The 22,084-nt window shown below is 46.2% G+C and overlaps 1 protein-coding gene across 11 annotated transcripts in view; it reads right to left on the reverse strand.

Moving 5' to 3' along the window:
• The window catches only part of FARP2 (FERM, ARH/RhoGEF and pleckstrin domain protein 2), a 104,304-nt gene that overhangs the window by 76,939 nt on the left and 5,281 nt on the right, over nucleotides 1–22,084 (reverse strand). For all 11 annotated transcript variants that reach the window (XR_013557128.1, XR_009607504.2, XR_009607503.2 and 8 more), the window contains exon 2: nucleotides 12,085–12,316. Coding sequence is in view for 8 of the 11 variants with exons in the window: in XM_060624404.2 (XP_060480387.1) it covers nucleotides 12,085–12,288 (204 nt within the window). In the remaining 3 variants the exon portion in view is untranslated. The remainder of the gene's footprint in view (nucleotides 1–12,084; nucleotides 12,317–22,084) is intronic.

Here is a 22,084-nt window from a genome sequence, read left to right on the forward strand (position 1 = left end):
TCAGTTTTACAAGAAGAAAAGAGCTGCACAGAGGATGGCAGTGATGGCCGTGCTGCGGCGTGAATGTATTTAAGGCCCCTGAACCGTGTGCCCTTCAAGGTGGCTAAGGGGAGCCTGGGTGGCTCAGTCAGTTGATTGTCTGACTCTTGATTTTGGCTCAGGTCATGTTCTCATAGTTTGTGGGTTTGAGCCCCGCGTCAGGCTCTACGCTGACAGCTCAGAGTCTGCTTGGGATTTTCTCTCTCCTCCCCTGCCCCACATTCGTGTGCTCCCTTTCTCAAAAATAAATTTAAAAACATAAAAAAGGTGGCTAAGATGCTACATTTTTGTTGTTGCATGTATTTTACCACAATAAAAAAAAAAAAAACCAAAAAAAAATGATGCAGATCAAACACCAGAAAAATCCTCCCTAGACCCACAAAACAAAAAACCAGAAGTTTTATAAAAAACAGGTTCCTGCCCATTCAACTGGAGATTTTATTAAAAATTTTTATAAGATGGGAATGCAAACTGGTGCTGTCACTCTGGAAAGCAGTATGAAGGTTTCTTAAAAAATTAAAAATAGAACTACCCTATGACCCAGCAATTGCACTACTAGGTATTTATCCAAAGGATACAGGAGTGCCGTTTTGAAGGGGCACATGCACCCCAATGTTTATAGCAGCACTATCGACAAGAGCCAAAGTATGGAAAGAGCCCAAATGTCCATCGATGGATGAATGGATAAAGAAGATGTGGTATATATATACAATGGAGTATTACTCGGCAATCAAAAAGAATGAAATCTTGCCATTGGCAACTACGTGGATGGAACTGGAGGGTATTTATGCCAAGCGAAATTGGTTAGTCAGAGAAAGACAATTATCATATGATCTCACACATACGAGGACTTTAAGACACAGATGAACACAAGGGAAGGGAAGAAAAAATAAATATAAAAACAGGGAGGGGGACAAAACATAAGAGACTCTTAAATATAGAGAACAAACTGAGGGTTGCTGGAGGGGTTGTGGGAGGGGGGGTGGGCTAAGTGGGTCTGGTGCGTTGAGGAAACTACTCCTGAAATCGTTGTTGTACTATATACTAACTAAATATTTAAAAAAGAAAGAAAGAAATAGAAAAAAAAAAAAAAAATCTTGTAAGAAACATTGCCGAAGGGGGAGAAGCAGGCGCTGGTGAGCACTACTGGGGGTGCGGAGGAGAGTGATTTCACTGCACCTGTCCCAGCCTCACAAAGACACATAACACCCTCTGGTGTAGGACTGCCACTGCACATATTTATCTAAAGGAAACAATCAAGAATGTGTATAAAGACTTATTATAGAGAAATTGAAAGCAGAAAACTTTGTAGCCATTAAAAACTTTTTAAAGAGTAATCACACAGAAAAATATTCACAGTGCGTTAAATTTAAAAATAGACTACAAAAATGCATGTAAATCTGATTCCAATTTTATTTAATATATGTGGTAGGTAAAAAGTAAAAGAAAGATATTTAGAAAAATGTGAATGGCTGTTCCCTCTGGGTAGTTATCTTTGGTCATGGATCACTTAAATTTTTCTATTTCTCTACAACGAATTACTTGTATGACAGAAACTGAATTACTTTGCAGATGAGTTCCACCTAAAACCAGGAGCATCAGGAACCCCAAGTGACATCCTGGTTGGTCTTGCAGCCACAGTCAGTTCAGCAAGCAGCAGAGAAGCGAGAGGGACCTCGCCAGAGCACAGCTTCTCTGTGGACACTGACCCCAGTGAGCACATCATCGTGCGAGAGTAATAAAAAATGTACAAAACACTCCACAGAAGTGAAAATGCGGGGGTGGGGTGCCTGGCTGGCTCAGTTGAAGAGTGTGCAACGCTTGACATTGGTATTGTGAGTTTGAGCTCCACATTGTGGGTAGAAATTACGAAAAAAAAAACCACTTAAAAAATACAAGAAGTAAAAAAGCAGAATGCTCTCTTTGAAAAAAGAGAAAATTATAAGTCTACAATTAGTTTTCTGGAGAATCTTGGTTTCTTTCTGGATCTGGAAGTGACCATTAACACTGATAGTGAACTGTGGGGCTGGTGTGCTCTAGAAATGCTCCACAGGAAGACACTCCAAGTTGGCTGTGAAAACAACATTGGACCTTCTTGGTACAGAGAAGAGGGTTTTTGAATCTTGTTCAGTGATGGATGGGTGGGTGGGTGAATGAAGAACAAACGAACGAACGAACGAACGAACGAACGAACGAATGAAGGACAGGGCCAGGAGAAAAGGGCACAAAGGTTGGAATCAGGTGGGGAGGGTACACGTTCCAGAACATACCAACTCTTCTTAAAGCCACAGGCCCTGGTTCTGCCCAGAATCACCTGAGACCCCTGCCAACAATATCCTGTAAGCCAAGTCTGCAGCTCGGTGCCGAGGCCCCTGGAGGCTGTAGCAGCAGGAAGGAGGGACAAGTCCCTCCTGTCAAGCCGGTGGCAGGAGGATGGAACTGGAGGGTAAGAGAGGGTAAGAGTCCTCCACAGAGGAGGAGGGGACAGCTCGACAGGAGGGGAGAGAGGCACATAGTCTGGGGGGCATTGTGTGGAGGAAGGGAACATATGACAGGAGAACCGGCTGGCAGAGCCGTCCTGCATGACCTGGGCAGGGCCAGAATGGGCACATCTCACAACCACAAAGTCTATGCTAGGAACACACCCTTGAGAAACCCACACGCGTCCCCACGACAACATATACAACCTCAGTGTTCCCAACAGAACAAGACTGAATTCTAGTGCATCCAGAAAACACTGCGCTGAGCCCAGGGCAACAGGGACCAGCAGGGCAGCCGAGGGAAGGCCTGCACTGGAGGACTTTGGGCCTTTCTGGCCTCTGGGAACTGCCCTCAACTGCAACCCACATGGCCCCAGTGGGAGGAGACATGGACCATGTCATCCCACAGTTCCGGATGGGTCACCTGATCAAAGCTGTCCCCAGACCTGGAACAAGGCACGTTTATACACCATCAAGAGGCCTAGGGTTGAGATTTAAAACTTGGTCCTAACTTGCCCTGTGTGGTGATTTTTTTTCTTTTTTAAAGGCTGCCCCTTGCAGGGACTAACCAATTCATTTAAAAAAAATTTTTTTTTAACGTTTATTTATTTTTGAGAGAGAGACAGAAGACGAGCAGGGGAGGGGCAGACGGAGAGGGAGACACAGAATCCGAAGCAGCTCCAGGCTCGTAGCTGTCAGGACAGAGCCCGACGTGGGGCTCGAACTTACAAACTGAGATCACGACTTGAGCTGAAGTCCGACACTCAACTGACTGAGGCCCCAGGTGCCCCTGTGTGGTGATTCTTTAGGGACAGAGAGAAAGAAGCTGGCCGAGGAAAGGGGGACCAAGAATGCTGGGCAAGGGGGCCCCAAAGAAGAGCTCATCAGGCAAGCATCACCCTCAAGTGGGTCACCTACTTGTGGGGAGGTGGGCCAAGAATGCAGGCATCTGAAATTTTGGGGAAGAGGTGAAAAGAACTGAAGGGAGCCATGGGTCAAAGGCCAAGTCAGTAAATTAGGTATATGTTCAGCTCCTCAGCCTTCTAGGAACAAGCCAAAGCAGAACCATTCGGGATGAGAAATGAGAGTATCACTGGGGTAAGACGAGAGCATGGGGCAGGGTGGCGCTCCTGGGTGGCTCAGTCAGTTTAAGCGTCTGATTTCAGCTCATGTCATCATCTCCCGTTTCATGGGATTGAGCCCAAGTCCCGTGTCAGGCTCCACACTGACAGCACAGAGACTGCTTGGGATTCTCTGTCACCGCTCCTCCCCTACTTGCACTTTCTCGCTCTCAAAAATAAATACATTAACTTAAAACGGGGGGGGGGGGGTGGTGGTGCCTGCGTGGCTTAGTCAGTTAAGCATCTGACTTCTGCTCAGGGCATGGTCTCATGGTTCGTGAGTTCGAGATTCTGCTTCGGATTCTGTCTTGCTGTCTCCCTCCCCCTCTCTCTCTCTGCCCCTCCACTGCTTGCACCGTTTCTGTCTCTCAAAAAATAAATAAAAACGTTTAAAAAATTAAAAAAAAAAAAAAGCACAAGGTTTCTGGAGACAGCACGGGGGTGGTCACGAGAGCAGGCTCCCAGCTGGAGAGGTCAGCTGCTACCTGTGTCACCTGGGGGCTCATTCCATCTCATTCCCATATCCTGCTGGGGTTGCTGATGATAGGAGATAAAACTGCCAACTGCCAGAACTGAGGTGCCCAAGAAGTGGCATTCCACGTCCAGATGACCCTCCGCCAAGACACTGAGAGATCTCAGTCACTCTCTGTCACGTAACTGTGGTGATGGGACTCTCACTGGTACAAAGATCAGGAGGACAACAGTTCCCTTTTCTTTTCCATTTGCTGGTCTAGCTTCTCCTCCGTCAACATCACATCCAACAGACTGTGTATGCCGGCCTCGAGCTGTGTGCACGCACGCGCATTAGGGTTGGCGGGGGGAGCCGGCACCAGCAGCTTTGATGACACATCTCAGTCACTGAGGATAAAAACATCCACATCTCTGCCCTGTACCACCTGGCCAGGTTCCTGGGCATCATGGCCAAAGAAACAGATCAGCTTTCTCAGACAAAATAACAGGGTTCTGAGGCTAGGACAGAGTCCTATAATAGCTGTATATACTCGAGATACATAAGAGCTTTTGTATAAAGCCTATATTATCTCCAAATTCAGATGCTGAATTACTGACTTTTTCTTCCGAGATCAGACCAAAATAAGTTCTAAGGAGGTTTATTTGCCATATTTAGGATGTTCATGTGGGAGCAATGACAAACATCTGGCTACGATACTTTCTGGAATTTTGACTATTTCTTCCTGGCCAGAAGGAAAACATTAACTTTTTACTGGAATAGCAACTAGCACGGAACTTCAGGACTGAGACACTGTCCTCCAACTTGTCACATATTTAAATTAAAGCTTTTCCAATTTTTTAAAAAAGTAAGCCTCCTCCAAAAATTCTGAGTATGATAAAGAAAAGGGGAATGTGAGCAAACAGATTAACAGTAATCAAGAAACCTCATATTCATTAGAACTTGCTCCCCAGTTGCCAGCAAAGGCACGGAACATTCACTTCTGTGGGTGAGGTCTCACACACCCAAACTACACCCCAGACTGTTCTTTTAATCACTAAATATCACCTTTTCCACACTATTAGCTTCCAGATAACAGAAAAGCTAAAATTCACATCAGGTCCTAAACCTGGTGGTGAATTATCAATTAGAAGAATATCTGTGTTAGAAATCTTGCCCTGAAGTCTAGCAGAAGGCCTCTCCCTCTAGCACACCAACACTCAGACACTTTCCACGCTTAGCGTGGTGTGGAGCTGAAAGCATTTCTACTCTGTGACTTTGCACACAGGACAAGACAAGCTGACACATGGCTTCCAGATGGTTTCTTTTATGGCTCAGAAAAAAAAAAGACCTTCTAGAGCTGAGGCCAGATTTCTATTTTCAAAACCACAAAATTCATTTAACTCACTGAAAATAAATCAAGACTTTACTAGATCAAAAAACCGGCCACTGACTGACCTTCGCATAGCTAAAACCCCCATCAATAGATGTCAAATGTCACTTAAAAAGAGACAGGACGGAAGCCTAGGCAGATGGCTCCCCAGACTCCGTGGTGCAGGCTGCTCTCCTTTCCCGGAACCACTAGATAAGTGCCTTCTGTACAGAAAGTATCTTATCTTCATTCGTCATCAGAAGAAAGAGCCACAAAGTGTTATCTCACCTCCTATCTCACAAAGTCCTGGTAAGTATACGTTGCAGGCAGCAAATGATTTATATGGACAAGGGTAATCAAAGTAGTGGTTACTTATAAATGAATTAAGTGAGAAATAACTGATTTAAAAATACAGTGTATCAGTTCCTAGTTCTTTAAATTTACAAGACAACGCTAAAGGGAACTTTAAAATGTTGTATAGATCTTCCGAGTCAGCGTCCACTCTTTGCCAGCTTCATCTCAGGGACACTGTGGCCAGCCCTCAGCTGTGCTTTCTTGGTGGTCCTCACAACCTTGCAATGTAGAAACGTTCACTCCGGGGGCACCTGGGTGGCTCAGTCGGTTGAACGTCTGACTCTTGATTTTGGCTCGGGTCATGATTTCGTGGTTCACAGTCCCTGGGATCAAGCCCCCATGCCGGGCTCTGCACTACTAGCTTGGAGCCTGTTTGGGATTCTCTCTCATTCTCTCTCTCTCTCTCTCTCTCTCTCTCTCTCTCTCTCTCTCTCTCTCTCCCCGCTGCTCACGTGTGCATGCTCTCTCTCTCTCTCTCTCTCTCAAAATAAATAAACTTTAAAAACAAACAAAAAAAATGTTCATTCCATATGTGTGCCAGGGCTCTGCAAGAGGGTTAACTTCATAAGTACCCAAAACCTACCCAAGGAACCACTCTGGAGATAACTGATTACTGGTACAGTTCTCATGTTTTTGGCTCAAAAATTTCCCTTCTTTAACCATTAAAAATAACCATTAAAAATAAACTTCTAGAATTTCACCTCAAACCATAATGAGCTACCACCTAACACCCCCCAGGATGACTAGAACTCGGAGACCAGGTAATACAGGTGCAGGGGAGGACATGGACAGACTGGAGGCCCACACACTGCTGGTGGGTGAGCCCCAGACACAGCCAGCCACTCTGGAAAATGGTGTGGCAGTTCCTCTAACAGTTACCACGTGACCCAGCAATTCCACTCCTGGGTACACACTCAAGAGAAACACACACGTCCACACAAAACCCTGCACATGAATATTCACAGCAGTACGATTCCTGACAGCTAAAAGGTGGAGTGTCCGTCAGCTGCCGAATGATAAACAAAATGTGGTCTATCCATACACAGCATTATTCGGGCACAGAAAAGAAAGCAGTGCTGACACATTCTACACACGTCCAAACCTCTGAAACATGATGCTCAGGAAAAGAAGCCAGTCACAAAAGAACACACGTAGTCCCACTCACAGGAAATGTGCAGAACAGTGCGGTCTATGGAGGAGGGGCGCAGACTACTGTCCGCTTCCAGCTGAAGCGAGAGGAGACGAGGGCAGCAAAGTGGCAGCTAAAAGCTGTGAGGTTTCTTCCTGAGGCGACGAAGAGGTTTTCAAACTGACCGCTGCAGCTGCCCGTCTGGGAACACACTAAGCCTCGTGGAAGTGCGCACTTCAAATGGGTGACTTGTGTGGGACGTGAACTTTCCTTCAACGAGGCTGTTGAAGACTTTACCGTCGACGCCACTAAAACCTGTCTGGACAAGAGCAGACCCTGGCTTCTGGCTGTAAGCCCTCTGGACTCGCGGGCAACAAGCACTGGACAAGCTCATGTGATCCAGCCCTAGAAGGGGCCGGAACAAAGCTTCCCCACACCCAGCGAGCCCCCCAGCTCCTCCTTGGCAGTTGGAGTGCTGGAAACATGGGCTGTCACGCGGCGGTCAACACAGCGACGTGACACGCGGTGCGTCCGCACACCCAGGGAGAGGGGAGAAAGAGATACAACTGGGGGCCTGCAGAGCTCACCTTTCTTAAGAAACTGTAACGAGGATGGCCAGTGCCATCTTACTTACTAAGACAGACACGAAACAGCACACACTGCTCGGGAAGAGACGTGAACCCCAACAGGGAGGTCTTCGGGCTGAGCTACTCTGTATTTTCACTGAACAACATAGAAGCATTTCCAAAATAACTAAAAGTCAAAATTTTCCCTAAATTAAAAAGGTCCCTTCAATGTCAACTAGGGATTCTACACAATGCCAGTGATTCAAACTCCCTGTGTGCAGCAGCCAGTGGCCGCGCCCCCCCCCCCCCCCCCCCCCAACAAACACACACGCACTTGAATCTGAGGTCAGAAAACTCTGCTCTAGGGGAGAATTCAGGACACTCTTGAAGAAAGGATGTTAACCCGATCTATGTTTTGATTTCCTTCATTCAACACACGTATTTACCGAGCCAGCACGGTGCCACACCAAGAACTCGGCAGAGCCTCAGACAAAACCTTGTCTCTGGGACTTGCCTTCCAGGAGGAGAGAGACCTCAGACAAGCTCTGGGGCAGGGGGTGGCTTCGCTAAGACCTTCCTTCTGTGCTGCCAACAAAGACCCAGCCGGGGGTATCTGTGCACTGTGGGCCTGCTGCCCATACCACGAGTGTGCGCCATCCCAGACAACAACCTGTGTCTCTTAGCTCAGATATAAAGGGCAGAGGGTGGCGGAGCGAGTGTCACCTGCAGGACCCTGAGACCTGAGCTCTACTGCCACCCACTTGTCCCCCAGACCTTCATCCCCCATCCTTCCCGAAGCTCTTCCTTCCCCCTCATCTCCTCATTCAGGCACAAGACCCGACAGGTAAAGCATCCCGTGGAGGAAACTCAAACTTCCCCCAAGCAGCAGCGACAGTCTGGGCGAAGAGCTCTGGGGGCCCAGACCGCCCAGACCGCCCGGACCAGTGTGAGCTCAACCCCCGACTCACGCCTGCGCAGACGGACCGCGGGGTGACCCACGGAGCCACCGACGGTTACCCTCACCTCATTGTAACGTTCCATCCCCCATCCAAGGAAGAGCCCAAGCCTCATTTCTACAACACACGGCGTGCGTGTCCGCGGAAGGTTTCCTTCAGGCCCGTGTGTGACCGCGTGCCCGCCTCTACACGGGATGACGAGGCTCCCCTTTCTGAATATTCCATCCTAACCCTACATGAAAGGAACCCAGCCACCCTTGCTCGAGGGTCACGGCTTTGGAAGTGATTTCCCGTGATCTCCTTCTTTGCCGCAAATAAAGTCTTCTTTGTGTGCTAACTCGCCTGGTGGAGGTTCTATGTGTGACTCACCAAGGAGGGAACTCACGTCAGTTTGGTCACCAGCGGTCAAGGAACAAGCAGTGGTGGATCAGTGATGGGGCCCCAGGGGCAACCAGCCTCCATCTCTGGATCTTTTACATCTTTGGAGCCATGGCTCATGGGAGACACTGGGGAGAATGGATCAGGGCAAGCCTGTGTTCTTGGACCAGAATCTCACAGAGGGGTATGGGGGAAGCATGTCCCCCCAGAGAAGGCCATGTGGCTTGCTCTGGGGCAGGCCCCACAAAGCATGTCGCCCGGCAAACGAGACCAGCCCACTGATGGGAGATACTAGAACTTCACAGAGACAGTCATCTTTCCAGAGATGCATTCCTGATCCACTGGCAACAGCCGTTGTGGTATACCGAATAAAATGGTCACAAATTCCTTGGCACTCCCGCTACAAGGTAGCTCTACTGCTCCCCACTCTTCCCTGCTTGAATCTGGGCTTGCCTGGTGGCTTGTTTTGATCAGTTAAACTTGGTAGGCGTTACAGCACATGAACCCCAAGCATCCAGGGACCTGGCAGCTTCCACTCTTGAGAACATTTCCATCACGGTGCAAATAAGGAGAAGCTAGCTCCCTGGAGGGTGGAAAGAGGTTCTAGCTGGGGTGCCAGACATGGTAGGCCCTCCAGGCCGGCCCAGACCAGAAGACCCTCCCAAGCCAACACTCAAACATGCAGGAAACATTTGATATTTGCTGTTTGAAGTTACAAGGTTTTAGAGTGGTCTGTTACTTAACAAAATCCACTGACAGGGTTGTAGAGGACAGGGTACCTGGAAGCTGAATACAAATGACTCAAAAAAACATACTGAATTCTAACTCCTCCTAAAAGGCATGCGTCAGTGGGTAACATCATTCAAAAAGTACTCCATCCAACTCGGGGTATGTGGCAGCAATGTGATTCTGCAATTTCTGGTGACTCCGACAGGCTTACCAGAATATCAACCTGCAGGGAAGTGAAGATGATGATTCCATCTGATGAACAGAAGCAACTATAGGGGCCAAGAGCAGGCCTCCCCAAGATGGGCCACTGTGGCATGAACACTATTTTGAGTTAAAAGCAATAAAAACCCAGCAGATTCAGGAAAAGCTCTTCACCGCCCCCCACCCCCCTCACCCCCCAACTAACTGCACCAGGAAGAGAACTATTAACAAAGACTCTTCACCTGAGACACTTATCTGCACGACAGTCAACCCCTATTCCCAGACATCTCCTCTCCCCTTCCTGTCCCAGACCCAACCCCCCTCCTGAGCTCATATAAGCATCGTGCTGCCTGTGTTAGGAATTTCCATCTCTGTGGATTCCCTATACATATGCTATTAAGTTGGATGTTTGCCGGCTGATCTGTCTCATGTCAATCTGATTCTTGGTCTAGCCAAACAGATCTGGAAGGGCAGAGAAAATTCTTCCTCCCCAACACAATAATCTCAACCTACTCAACTCTGACAAGTTCTAAATATGGTGAAACCTTTACAAAATGCCACTTCTGAATGCTGACGAATAAAGCAATCCAGACACTCAGCGATGGCGTGTATCTCAGAGAAGGGCTATGTGTTATTTATGACTCCACAATAAATATGTGCTTTCTTCTTTTTTGGGCCTAGTTTTAGTTGATAAAGACTATTAGGCAGGATAAAAAAAGATGCTCTGAAAGTAAGCTCTGAATAGCTCAGTTCTTTGTGTTCTTTTCTCTCCTCTCCTCTCCTCCCCTCCCCTCCGTTCTTTCTTTTGAACATTCTGAGAGTGTTATAAGCCTAGACCATAGTGGGTGTGTCTATCAGAAGACGGCTAAACGGTGGAACTCTTGAGAGCACTGGCTGGAAAAGATCTGGGAGTCCAGCTAACCCTGCACACCTTTAACCCATTTCCTGCAGGTGACTCATCAAAGAGCACCATGCGGGGCTGGGAAATGCTGCCAAAGAGAGCCCACAGCCAGCCTCTAGCTCTCCAGCATTCAAAGGTAGCCTGTTTTGGACTACCTTCCCAGCAAAGGCTGCCTCTGGCAACACGGGAGTGACCTGGGAAGCTGGACAGACAGGTCCTACCAGTTTCAATTACTACTGCCCTGATGAAATGCTACTCAATTTCCTCCTCAGGTAAGACCTTAAAAGGAGTGTTAGGGGTCCTCTGAATTCAGATACTATGAATCTATGCACTAGACGCTTACCATCAAACACTCAAGCAGGAGAGGCAAGAGAGGCTGGTGTGCCTGGGACCCCAGGCAAGAGGACTGGGGTACAGCCCTGACCTCCAGCTCCCCACCACTGACCCCCTCCCTCACTCCCTCTTCCCTTTCCCATGCAATGCGTTCTGAATTAGGCACCACCAGAGCCCCCAAGAAGTTTCCTCTAGGGTCATCACAGCTTGGCCCCCAGCTCAGTAATCTTAGTTTCTGTGTAGCATCCTGACTTCTTGACAGAAATCTCTAAGCACAAATAAGCCTCCTGCTAAAGTTTAAATTCATTCTCTTGTCCTTCCTTTTGTGACATTAAGAGCAGAAAAAACTTCTAAAGGTATTACTTTAAACCATTATGAAAAAATTAGAGAAGAGAGACTATCTTTGTGCATTACATACAAAATAAATAATTTTAAAAAGCACACTCATTCTAACACCATTTAGAAAATCAGTGTTTTCTAAAGTATTATGTGGGTCTAAAAAGTATTGATTAGATACATATATACACACATACACTTATATGATACATTTACACATTTTTGCTATATTCACTTGTTTTTGCCAACATTATCAGTGCAATCTATTGTTAGGAAATTTTCAAAATAAAAACGTTATTATGTTTCCTGTATCTGTTGATACAGAAAAACAAGTTCAATGTTACTGTGCAACACCACCTGTGTGCCAGGCTCTTTGCACCCGTCCTTGCCACAGCCCCTGAGAAGAGGGGACTACAATCACCGCCACGTTTCAGAGAGGAGCTGACACACAGTGGGCAGATCTGGATGGGTCCAGTCCGTGCTCCACAGCAGTCAGCCAGCCTCTCTGAAGAACAGAAGGGCCATGTTGTATCAGAATTTCAAAGGAAAGACAGGAGAATATCACTCTTCAAATAAAAGCAGAAACTCAGACTCACTGTTTCCAAGGATCTTAGTGTTACCAACACCACCCTTGGTCAGCTTGATAAATAGGCCAAGTCTGATCAGCAAAATGGAATGTGGTTCATCATACTTGACTTTTAGAAAGTATAAGGAAATATGCCTCCAAATATCGCTACTTACCTCAATGTCAAATATTTCCATGCTGTTGTCCAGAAGCTTCACTCGGAGGTGAAGGTGCTTCTCCTGTGTTCTGGCTGATGCCCGTGCTGCGGTTGCCAAGAGGTTCTGCCCAGGCTCGAGGGTGCTCACTCCCCCTGGGGTCTGGGCGCCCAAGCGTGTCCCTGGAGTCTGCAAGACTCTGTATGTTCCTTCTATCTCCCCCATTCTTCATCAGCTAAGAATGAAGGGCACTCTAAAACAAAACAAAAAACCCCAAAGAGTCATTGAAAGTCATTTAATGTTTGTTTATTTTTGAGACAATGTGAGAGACAGAGTGCAAGCAGCGGAGGGGCAGACGGAGGGAGACACAGAATCTGAAGCGGGCTCCAGGCTCTGAGCTGTCAGCCCAGAGCCTGATGTGGGGCTGGAACTCCTGAACCGTGAGATCATGACCTGAGCCGAAGTCGGATGCTCAACCGACTGAGCCACTCAGGCGCCCCCAAAGTTATTTAGATATTAAAAAAAATCAGGTGCCCAGGAATTCTCTGCTCTAATTTTGCAACTTCTAGGCGTCTTAAGTTACGTTAAAGCAAAGAGTTAAACAAGATTACCTTCTACTCATACATGGATCGGTGGATCACAAAATAACAAGCACTGTTCACAAAGACACTATTTCTTGGTGCTTCTGCAAGCCAGGCAATGCATCCTCTCATGTAAGTCACAAGACCTCACCCAACAGTGGCCTGTGCCTTCGTCCGGCCGCCTGGAGTCCCCGGCACACCCTCTGGGCTCCAGCAGCCCAGAGAGTTGTTGTGCTGATGGTACACTGTTAAATGCCAGATGGTACGTTTCAGCAAAGAGGAGCAGGTGCCACGCAGCAAGTGCAGTGCACGACGGGCACCATTCAGTAGGCCACTCCCTGTGCTGGGTGAGGACAGCCAGGTGAGGACAGCCCAGGTTGGTCTGGGCCGGGTTCAGGCTTCCCAGTTTTGTAAGCGGTGTCTTACCAGGCTGGACGGAGGCCATCAGAGTGACATGAGGGCTGTGTGCCTGATGTGAGGGGCACTGGCCCCAGGCCAGGCCGTTCCCAGCACCACTTAGCTGTTCTCACGATGTCCTTGCACCCGCTGCCTGCTAAGCAGACACCAGCACACAAGCGATGCCCTCCGCCCTTCCCAGTCCTCCATGGCATGCCATGGAAACTTCTCTAGCTTCAAGCTAGAAAGCTGAACAGGGTTAATCACGTCATTGTTTTCACAAAGAAAGAAGAGGCTGAGTATCAGCTAGAATCTAATATTACCAGCTTGCTTTCCTTTGTATTAATCTAGCTACTCTCTATTTATGACAAATTTACTTCTTAAATATGTGTATTTATGTTTGAAAGTCAACTTAAAGAAAAATCTTGATCAGTGAAGCACAGTATGACAAAAAACAAATTCGAGACGTTTACTCAAGAAAGAGCAGATGGGAATGCAAGCTGGTGCAGGTACTCTGGAAAACAGAATGGAGGTTCCTCAAAAAACTAAAAATAGAACTACCCTATGACCCAGCAATTGCACTACTAGGCATTTATCCACAGGATACAGGTGTGCTGTTTCGAAGGGACACAGGCACCCCCATGTTTATAGCAGTACTATCGACAAGAGCCAAAGTATGGAAAGAGCCCAAATGTCCATCGATGGATGAATGGATAAAGAAGATGTGGTATATATATACAATGGAGTTCTACTCTGTAATCAAAAAGAATGAAATCTTGCCATTTGCAACTACGTGGATGGAACTGGAGGATATTATACTAAGTGAAATTAGTCAGAGAAAGACAAAAATCATATGGCTTCACTCATATGAGGACTTTAAGACACAGAACAGATGAACATAAGGGAAGGGAAGCAAGAATAATAGAAAAACAGGGAGGGGGACAAAACAGAAGAGACTCTTAAATACGGAGAACAAACAGGGTTACTGGAGGGGTTGTGGGAGGGGGGATGGGCTCAATGGGTAAGGGGCACTAAGGAATCTACTCCTGAAATCATTGTTGCACTATATGCTAACCAATTAGGATGTAAATTTAAAAAAATAAAAAATTAAATTAAAAAAAAAAGAAAGAGTGGGGCTGCTGGGAAAACTACTTCACTCCCTTACCTCTGACAAGCATTCTACTAACGTGCGGTAAATTTCTTAGAGAATTAATCTAAATTTCCAGTCCATTCCCTCATGTGCCAACCTAACTGTTGGCTCCCCTGGCCCTTTCATCCGTTCCATGCTTACTTTGTTATCAAGAAAAACCATTTCATGAATGTTTTGTCTCTTGAATTAAGTTTAAAAACTTCTCAGTCACCCGCTGAGCCACCTCTACCACACACTTAAACCCTACCCAGCAAAGACAAGGTCTCCAGCCCACGTGGGCAAGAACTTCCACACACGTGCGATCTGTTGAACAAGCAGGCAAAGCACAAGAAAGCTAAAACCTCCCGGGACAGTGAACCAAGAACGGTATGAGCAAAGTGACAAGGTGGTGTCACTCTGCCAAATACACCTCCCGCCCCCACTCTTGCACAAGGACGGACTGCCCCTCATGGACAGGCACAGGTCCGGTTCAGGTTAGCAGTTACCCACCATATTCGAATCCCCTCTCCAGGTTGTATGCACCCTGACAGCAGGAACTAAATTCTTACTGTGAATGTTTGCTAAGTATTTATTTAATTCACAGCAGTGGCATCAAGGAACATGAACTGCCTCGTCAGGCAATGCACCATACAGGCCTGAGCAGCGAAAGACAGACTATGGTCACAAACAGAAAACACTGGAAAATCACTAATATTCATGCCACTAATATTAAATGTGGGATGAGATTCTGAGAACCAGAAGGATGAACTTTTTCAATTTCACCGATGTGAGTAGTTAACGCAAAATTGATGGGATGTGAACGAAGAAGACACCACCTGCAAGGTGTCTCTAATGTGCACATAGAGGAGAACAAGTTCTTGGTTAGTTCACAGCATTTACTGACCCTGAGGCACTGAGAGCAGGTCCTTCTGAGAAACTATGGGCCGTTTAACCCTGGGCACCAAAGTGATCCTTCCCTTTTCAAGCTACTGTTCTGAAAATTTCGGTACAACCAAAACATATTTTAACAAGTCACTTATTTATTCCATTATACATTCTCATGTAGACTTTTCTTTTTTAAATTTTTAAAATGTTTATTTATTCTTGAGAGAGAGAGAGAGGTGGGGAGAGAGAGAGAGACAGAGCAGGAACAGGAGAAGGGCAGAGCAACAGAGGGACACAGAATCTGAAGCAGGCTTCCAGGCTCTGAGCTGTCAGCACAGAGCCCAATGTGGGGCTCAAACTCATGAGCTGTGAGATTATGACCTGAGCTGAAGTCGGACGCTTAACTGATTAAGCCACCCAGGGTTTCCTGATATAGATTTTTTTCTTAATAATTTTAGATGGAAAAAATTTCTTCAGATTATCTTCTACTCATTATAATAAGAGAGTCCTGTCTAGACACATACTTCTAAAACAAAACAGGCAAGACTCACCCCCAGTGTGCTGAGGGGCACATCAGGGTGGGTACACTGTAAGAAGAGTGTGCAAGGAGATTCGTACTAGAAAACTCGCAGTGGTCCATCTTGGTGGGAGGGCTTCTGTCTCCGGGATAAGGTTTCAGAAGGGCCCTCTGGCATGGTTACATCACTTGGTTAGACCATGTTCACTTTATAATCGTTAAGCCATATACTCGATTTATGTGGTTTTTCTAGATCTTTGTTTATTTATATAATAAATAAATTAAAAACAGCATACTTTTAACATTATTTCATCTCTTCTAAGAACAAAAGACCACTTCTTGGTCCACAAGAGACCTGTGCAGGTCTGCTTGCCTTTTGAGCAGCAAATGGACATCCTAGTTATTTTCATCTAGTCCAAAGACCTCAATGTAGCTTAAGCTAAGACTCGGGGTCATCAGACACTCTTGTTCTGGAAGGTCATTGAGGAAATGGCCCCGAAGTACCCTACTGCTTATGTTCTAAAGAAAAATACGGTTGCTATCACATAACAGTATGTGGCATAAATTACACGTTTAATATTTACTTGGCTTCAAAGTTTAAGAAATCTTAGAAAATGAGGAACTTAACAGAAAACTGGTACAGAACCCCGATGCTGCCCCCAGAGCCTACCCATCTGCTGCAGAACGAAAGGCGTAACCAGACCCCTGCAGAAACTCGAGGCCACTCTTTCAGCGGTCACGTGCCCTGCCCACCGCCTCCTCCAGCTGACCGCGGGAGAAAACAAAAGGAAAAACGTATGCACTGAATGAATCTGTTTTACATCAATTACGACCTAACAGAAATTACTTTGTTTTGCCTTGTGTGCTTCTAAATAAACATTTAAAGGGCAAGAGTATGCAAGACAGATGAGAAACACAGCAAGGCCACATGAGCTGTTCTGCGGTCCCGGGAGCCCTAAATGTTAGATGCTAGCCCCTGCTCACTTCTCCTGCTTCCAGAGAGCCTCCCAGAAATCCAGAGGGAAGCAGTGGTGTGAAGAACCAAGGCCCTACACGGGCTCCAGATTTTGTCATCCTCCTCCATGAATGAAATGCTCTGCAGATTTCATTCCTAAAAATATTTCTGGTAGCTGGACACAATTTCCACTACTGACATTTAGCACTACCTACTAGAAAACTCCGTTCCTACCTACATATTTTCATTTAATAAAAAAAATTTTTAATGTTTTTTTAATTTATTTTTGAGAGAGAGAGAGAGAGAGCATGAGTCGGGGAGGGGCAGAGAGAGATGGAAACACAGAATCCAAAGCAGGCTCCAGGCTCTGAGTTGTCAGCACAGAGCCCGATGTGGGGCTCAAACTCACAAATTGTGAGATCGTGACCTGAGCTGAAGTAGGCTGCTTAACTAACTGAGTCACCCAGGCACCCCTAAAAATTTTTTAATTTTCATTTGAGAGAGAGAGAAAGATAACAAGCGAGTGGGAGATGGGGGGGGGGGAGGGAGGGGGAGAGAGAGAGAGAGAGAATTCCGAGAAAAACTTTAAAAACCACCTTGTGATATATTTCTATCTCAAAGTTGGAAAAATTCAGCTCAAAAGTCTGTCCATTTGGGCGCCTGAGTGGCTTAGTCAGTTAAGTGTCCAACTGATCAGATCTCATAGTTCGTGAGATTGAGCCCTGCATCCGGCTCTGTGTTGACAGTGTGGAGCCTGCTTGGGATTCTCTGTCTCTTTCTGTGCCCCTCCCCCACTTGTGCCCTCTCTTCCTCAAAACAAACAAAAAGTCTGTCCAAGCTTTGGGTGATGACATGTCAATGCGGGTTGTAGCAGATGTGTTACTCTGTGTGTCTGTGTGTGATGGTGGGAAAGGTGTAAGAGGGACAGGGCATTTGGATATCTCTGTACCTGCAACTTGACTTTGATGTGAACTCAACACTGCTCTAAAACATAAAGCCTATTAAAAAAAAAAAAAAAAGTCTGCCACAGAACACATAACTCAGAAATGACTGGGCCAGGACCTAAGCCCGGCCTGGACCTGGCCACTAAGCCGCCTTGCTGTCTACTGGAAAATGAGCACATGGCTCCCCAGACAAAAGCACCCACTGGTCATGGTCCACAATAAAGGGAATTGCTTAAAAATTCTGTTACGCAAAAGATCTCCTTGGTTGCCTCTTTCAGGAGGATCATAAAACCTAAGTGTATACTGACCAATTAAGGAAGCAGAACATGGCACTCACTTCGACGACATCTTTCTAACACACCTAGAGCGTACGACAGCGCTGGCAAGAACGCTCGCTGCTGACAATGTTCAGATGGAGTCCTCACCTGGCTCCTGGGCCCTGGACTACATCACCTCTTCACTACAGCACAGCAAGAGATAGGCCCTTTTATTCCCTAATAAGCATGACTAGTATTTTTTAGAACAAGCAACTAAGCAATTCAATCGGTATAAGGAATCAGAGAGAAAAATGTCAGAACATGTGCCGTAAGGCAACGCCTCAAAGAGCTGACAAGAAAACAGCTGGCCAGATGGAGGGCAGGCAGGGCATCTGCATGCATGGGCACGTGTACTGGTGGCAAAAACACACCCACCTCCTCCAATCAAAAGGTTGATTCTCAACCCTTTTTTCCTTTGGTATGAAGCTGCCCAATTTAACACCAAAATCTTCACGGACAAAAGCAAGGTCTTTATGGTTCTCTAGCATGAACAAGAGAGTTGGAATAGAAACATGTGCATTTGCTTGTCTTCAAACAACAATGGAAGGATAAACCCAAACGTACTGACAGTGGCTGCCCATGGGATGGAATGCACCGGGAATACAGCACTGGAAACCTCTTCTTCCAGTGCACAAGGTTTCCGTGGGTTGACTTGGGAACCTCCCGAATGTTTTACATACTTAGAAAGCAAAATGAAATCAGTGTTTTAGAAAAGCCCCAAAACTCAAAAATGAAATAAATGATCCTCACTGTACATTCAGACAGCAGCTAAACTACAAAAGGAATTACTTCAAGTGACTTTCAAACTCAGTAACCTCATTACCCATCACTAGTGAAATACATCCTAAAGATTAAAGACTACGAGTAAAACCACAATGTGGCATATTCTACAAGAAAACAATCTCATTTCTTCAATAAATGGCAAAGAAAAAAAAACCAGCAAGCAAGCAAGCAAGCAAGCAGGCAGGCAAGCAGGCAGGCAAGCAAGCAAGCAAGCAAGCGACGGGGTGGGAGGAAGGTGATAGACACTGTTAAAACACATTATCTGTCAAATGCTCCCCATGGACCTTATTTGAATCCTGAATCAAGTATTTGTGGAACAATCAGGGAAATCTGAGCACTTCCTTCAAATTAGGTGATTTAACAAGTACCACTAATTTCCTAGATGTTTTAATGCTATTGTGTATATACGAAGGTGGAAGACACCCTATCTCTTAGAGATACATAACTATTTTTGGATAGTGGAATAATACCTAGGATTTACATTAAAATAATCCACTGAGGTGGGGGTCAAGAAGATAATAGTCCCCCTCCCCCAAAAAAACCCCAAACTATTGCCCATACGTTAATTATTGGAGCTGTTTTTGATATATGCACTTTTGTGGATGTTTGGAATTTTCTACGAGTTAAAAGAAAAGAAAAAGAACAAATGAAAGAACAAACAACAGATCTGGCAACAATTTTCAGCGTACATTAAGGATCCAGAAAACCGCTGGAATAGTTCACAGGTTAGAGGGCGAGTGTGTGTACACCGTGAAATGCTGGCTCAGCCCCTTATTTTCCATAGGAAACAGCAGCCTGAGAATGGAGCCGCTTGCTGAAGGCCACAGATCCAACCTGTGTAGACAGGACTAAGGCCCAGTGTCCTGACTCCCAGTCCAATACACTATAATGCAAATTCTTCAAGTTTAAAGGACAAAACAATTTGACTTTAAAAATTGTACATCCAGGGGCGCTTGGGTGGCTCAGTCAGTTGAGTATCCAACTCTTGATTGGCTCAGGTTGTGATCTCATGGTTTGTGGATTCGAGCCCTGCCTCGGACTCTGCACTGAGCACAGAGCCTGCTTGGGATTTCCCCCTCCCTCAAAATAAATAAATAAACGTTTAAAATATTGCACATCCATGCATCATACGTTCACTGTCATTTGTTAACTCTGTAACTCCATTTTACGTCAGTTATTGTATTTTCAGTTCTAAAATTCCTACTTGTTTTTCCTTTACATCTTTTTTTTTAAGTTCACTTTCTACCTTTCCATTTGTTTCAAGAATACCCTTGCTTCTCAGGACATTTTAGTAACAGCTGTTTTCAAGTGCGTTTCAGCTTTTTATCGCAGCCTTTACCAGTTGAGCAGCTTAAATAAGAGCCTTTTATTGTGTCAGTCTCTGTGGATCTGAAGTCTGGGTACAATGTACACCCGCAGAGCACTCTGCTGAAGGTCTCACAAGGTCTGCACAAGGGGACAGCTGGTGTGGGGTCTGAGATGGAAGAATGCATTTCCAGGCCCGCTCAGCTGTCTGGGTAGAGAACTGAGACCCCTGTCCTTGCTGGCACTGAGCTGCTGTACCATGGCATGTTCCTAGAAGTAACATCAGGAGGTGAAGGTCACGGGAGCCAAAATTCTGCCAAAGTCTCTGTCGGAGACCTGCAACATTCGTATCACCTCGGTTTGTGCCTGTCTTGTGTCTTCTGAGGGGATATTTTCCCGATTCTGTGTATGCTATGTAATTTTGGATAGGATTGTGGACTTTTGGAGCCCCGGATTGTGGCCATTTTTAATACTGTGTGGACTTGGGGTATTTCTGCTTTAGTAGACACAGGTCTGCTTGGGATCAGGCCGCAGGCTGTGGTCTCAGCGTCAGTTCCATGTTCAGAGGCTCCATCCTCCTTGTGTACCATCATCCAGAGGCCAGCTTGGTTCCCAGGCCGTGGCCTACCTCTTAGCTGAGTTCCCAAAGCCTCTGGCAAGTTCTTCGGGGTCAGACTCATACGTGCCCAGCTCAGCGTTGAGGCCATAAGTTCAAAGCAATTTCAGGGGTCACTTTCTTGAACTCTTCCCTCTCCCAAGTCTCCCTGGTATACTTTCCAGTTGCCTGGAGCTCCCCTTCTCAGTCCTTCAGCCAGAAACCTGGGGCTTTAGTTACTGGCTCCGCTGTGCACTTCCTGTGCCTGCACCCTTGCCTGGGAGAAAACAGCAATGGGGGTTTCTGGACTCCCTCAGAGTTTTAGGTGTCTGCAGGTTCCGGGAGCCACAGCCTGACTGGAGGACAGGGGAGAGGGGAGGAAACCAGCAGCTTTCTCCCATTCTCTCCTACAGCACTTTCTGTTTGCATCTGGTGCCCACCTCTGGGTTTCAGATACTCTGAGGCCAGGCTGGGGAATCCTGGAGGAAAAATAGGAAACTCTTTACTGGTGCAGTAGTTCTTCAAATTCTGGCCTTTGTTCCCAATCCTCCTGTCACCATTGACTTGTCAGAGTCCTCAAACACCAGTTCCCTGCAGCTGTCCAGGCTTTATAGCCACAGGCAGTGGGAGAGACAGGGTGGAGCATGCTTAGTCCATTGTCCAGGAGCCAGACTTGATATCCATGCATTTTAAAAATGGTTATGGTGGTTATCTTTGGGAGAGAAAGAAGGTTGATTTTTATTTCTTTTTCCAACGTTCTATAATTTTCAAATTGCCTCCAGTGATACGTATACATTACTTTTAAATGAGATGGCTTTTCTGCAGATTACTGCACAAGTACTACCTGCTTTAGGAGTCTTAAATGGTAGGGGTACCTATGGTATGTCACTGCTCACCTTCCAAGAGAAAGATGCAATAGCTATTATCTCTCGTCTAGGAAGTGTACTTGTTCTTCTAAAACAGTTCAGTAAAATTAAAAAAAATAATAAAGTTTATTTATTTTTGGGAGGGGGGCAGAGAGAGAGAGGGAGAGAGAGAATCCCAAGCAGGCTCTGCACTGTCAGTGCAGAGCCAGATGTGGGGCTTGATCCTATGAATCATGAGATCATGACCTGAGCTGAAATCAAGAGTCGGATGGATGCTTAACTGACTGGGCCACCCAGGTGCCCCTGAAATAAAAATATCTTTAAGCACTCCCTGGAATCGATTTCTTGTTCAGGTACTGAGACTTGTTCCCCTAACATGCATCTTATCAACTACTATCAAAAGCGTTTAGGGCTTTCATTATGAAGGAGGCAAGAGTTACTAAAGCCTAGTAATTGAAACAACTTGTCAAATTCCCTGGTGTTGCTTCTTCCTTCTCAAACACACTTCCACTGGGTGCTAGAAGGTGCACTGAGCACCCTCAACCCTCGTGCCTCTATCATGTTATCTGGCATCAAGCACAGGGACACAACTGCCCTTGCAAAAGCCTGATACCTCTAAAGCTGTTCTGCCTCTGGTTTGGGCCCCCCCCCCCCCCCCCCTTCCACTGGCCCCTTCCTAGGTCCTAGGACAGGCCCTATGCAAAGTGTGCCTATGGTTGTAGCCTTCTGTAAAATTCACAGAACACAT

Source organism: Panthera onca, chromosome C1 (genome assembly GCF_046562875.1).
Source record: "Panthera onca isolate mPanOnc1 chromosome C1, mPanOnc1 haplotype 2, whole genome shotgun sequence".
Lineage (NCBI taxonomy): Eukaryota > Metazoa > Chordata > Mammalia > Carnivora > Felidae > Panthera > Panthera onca.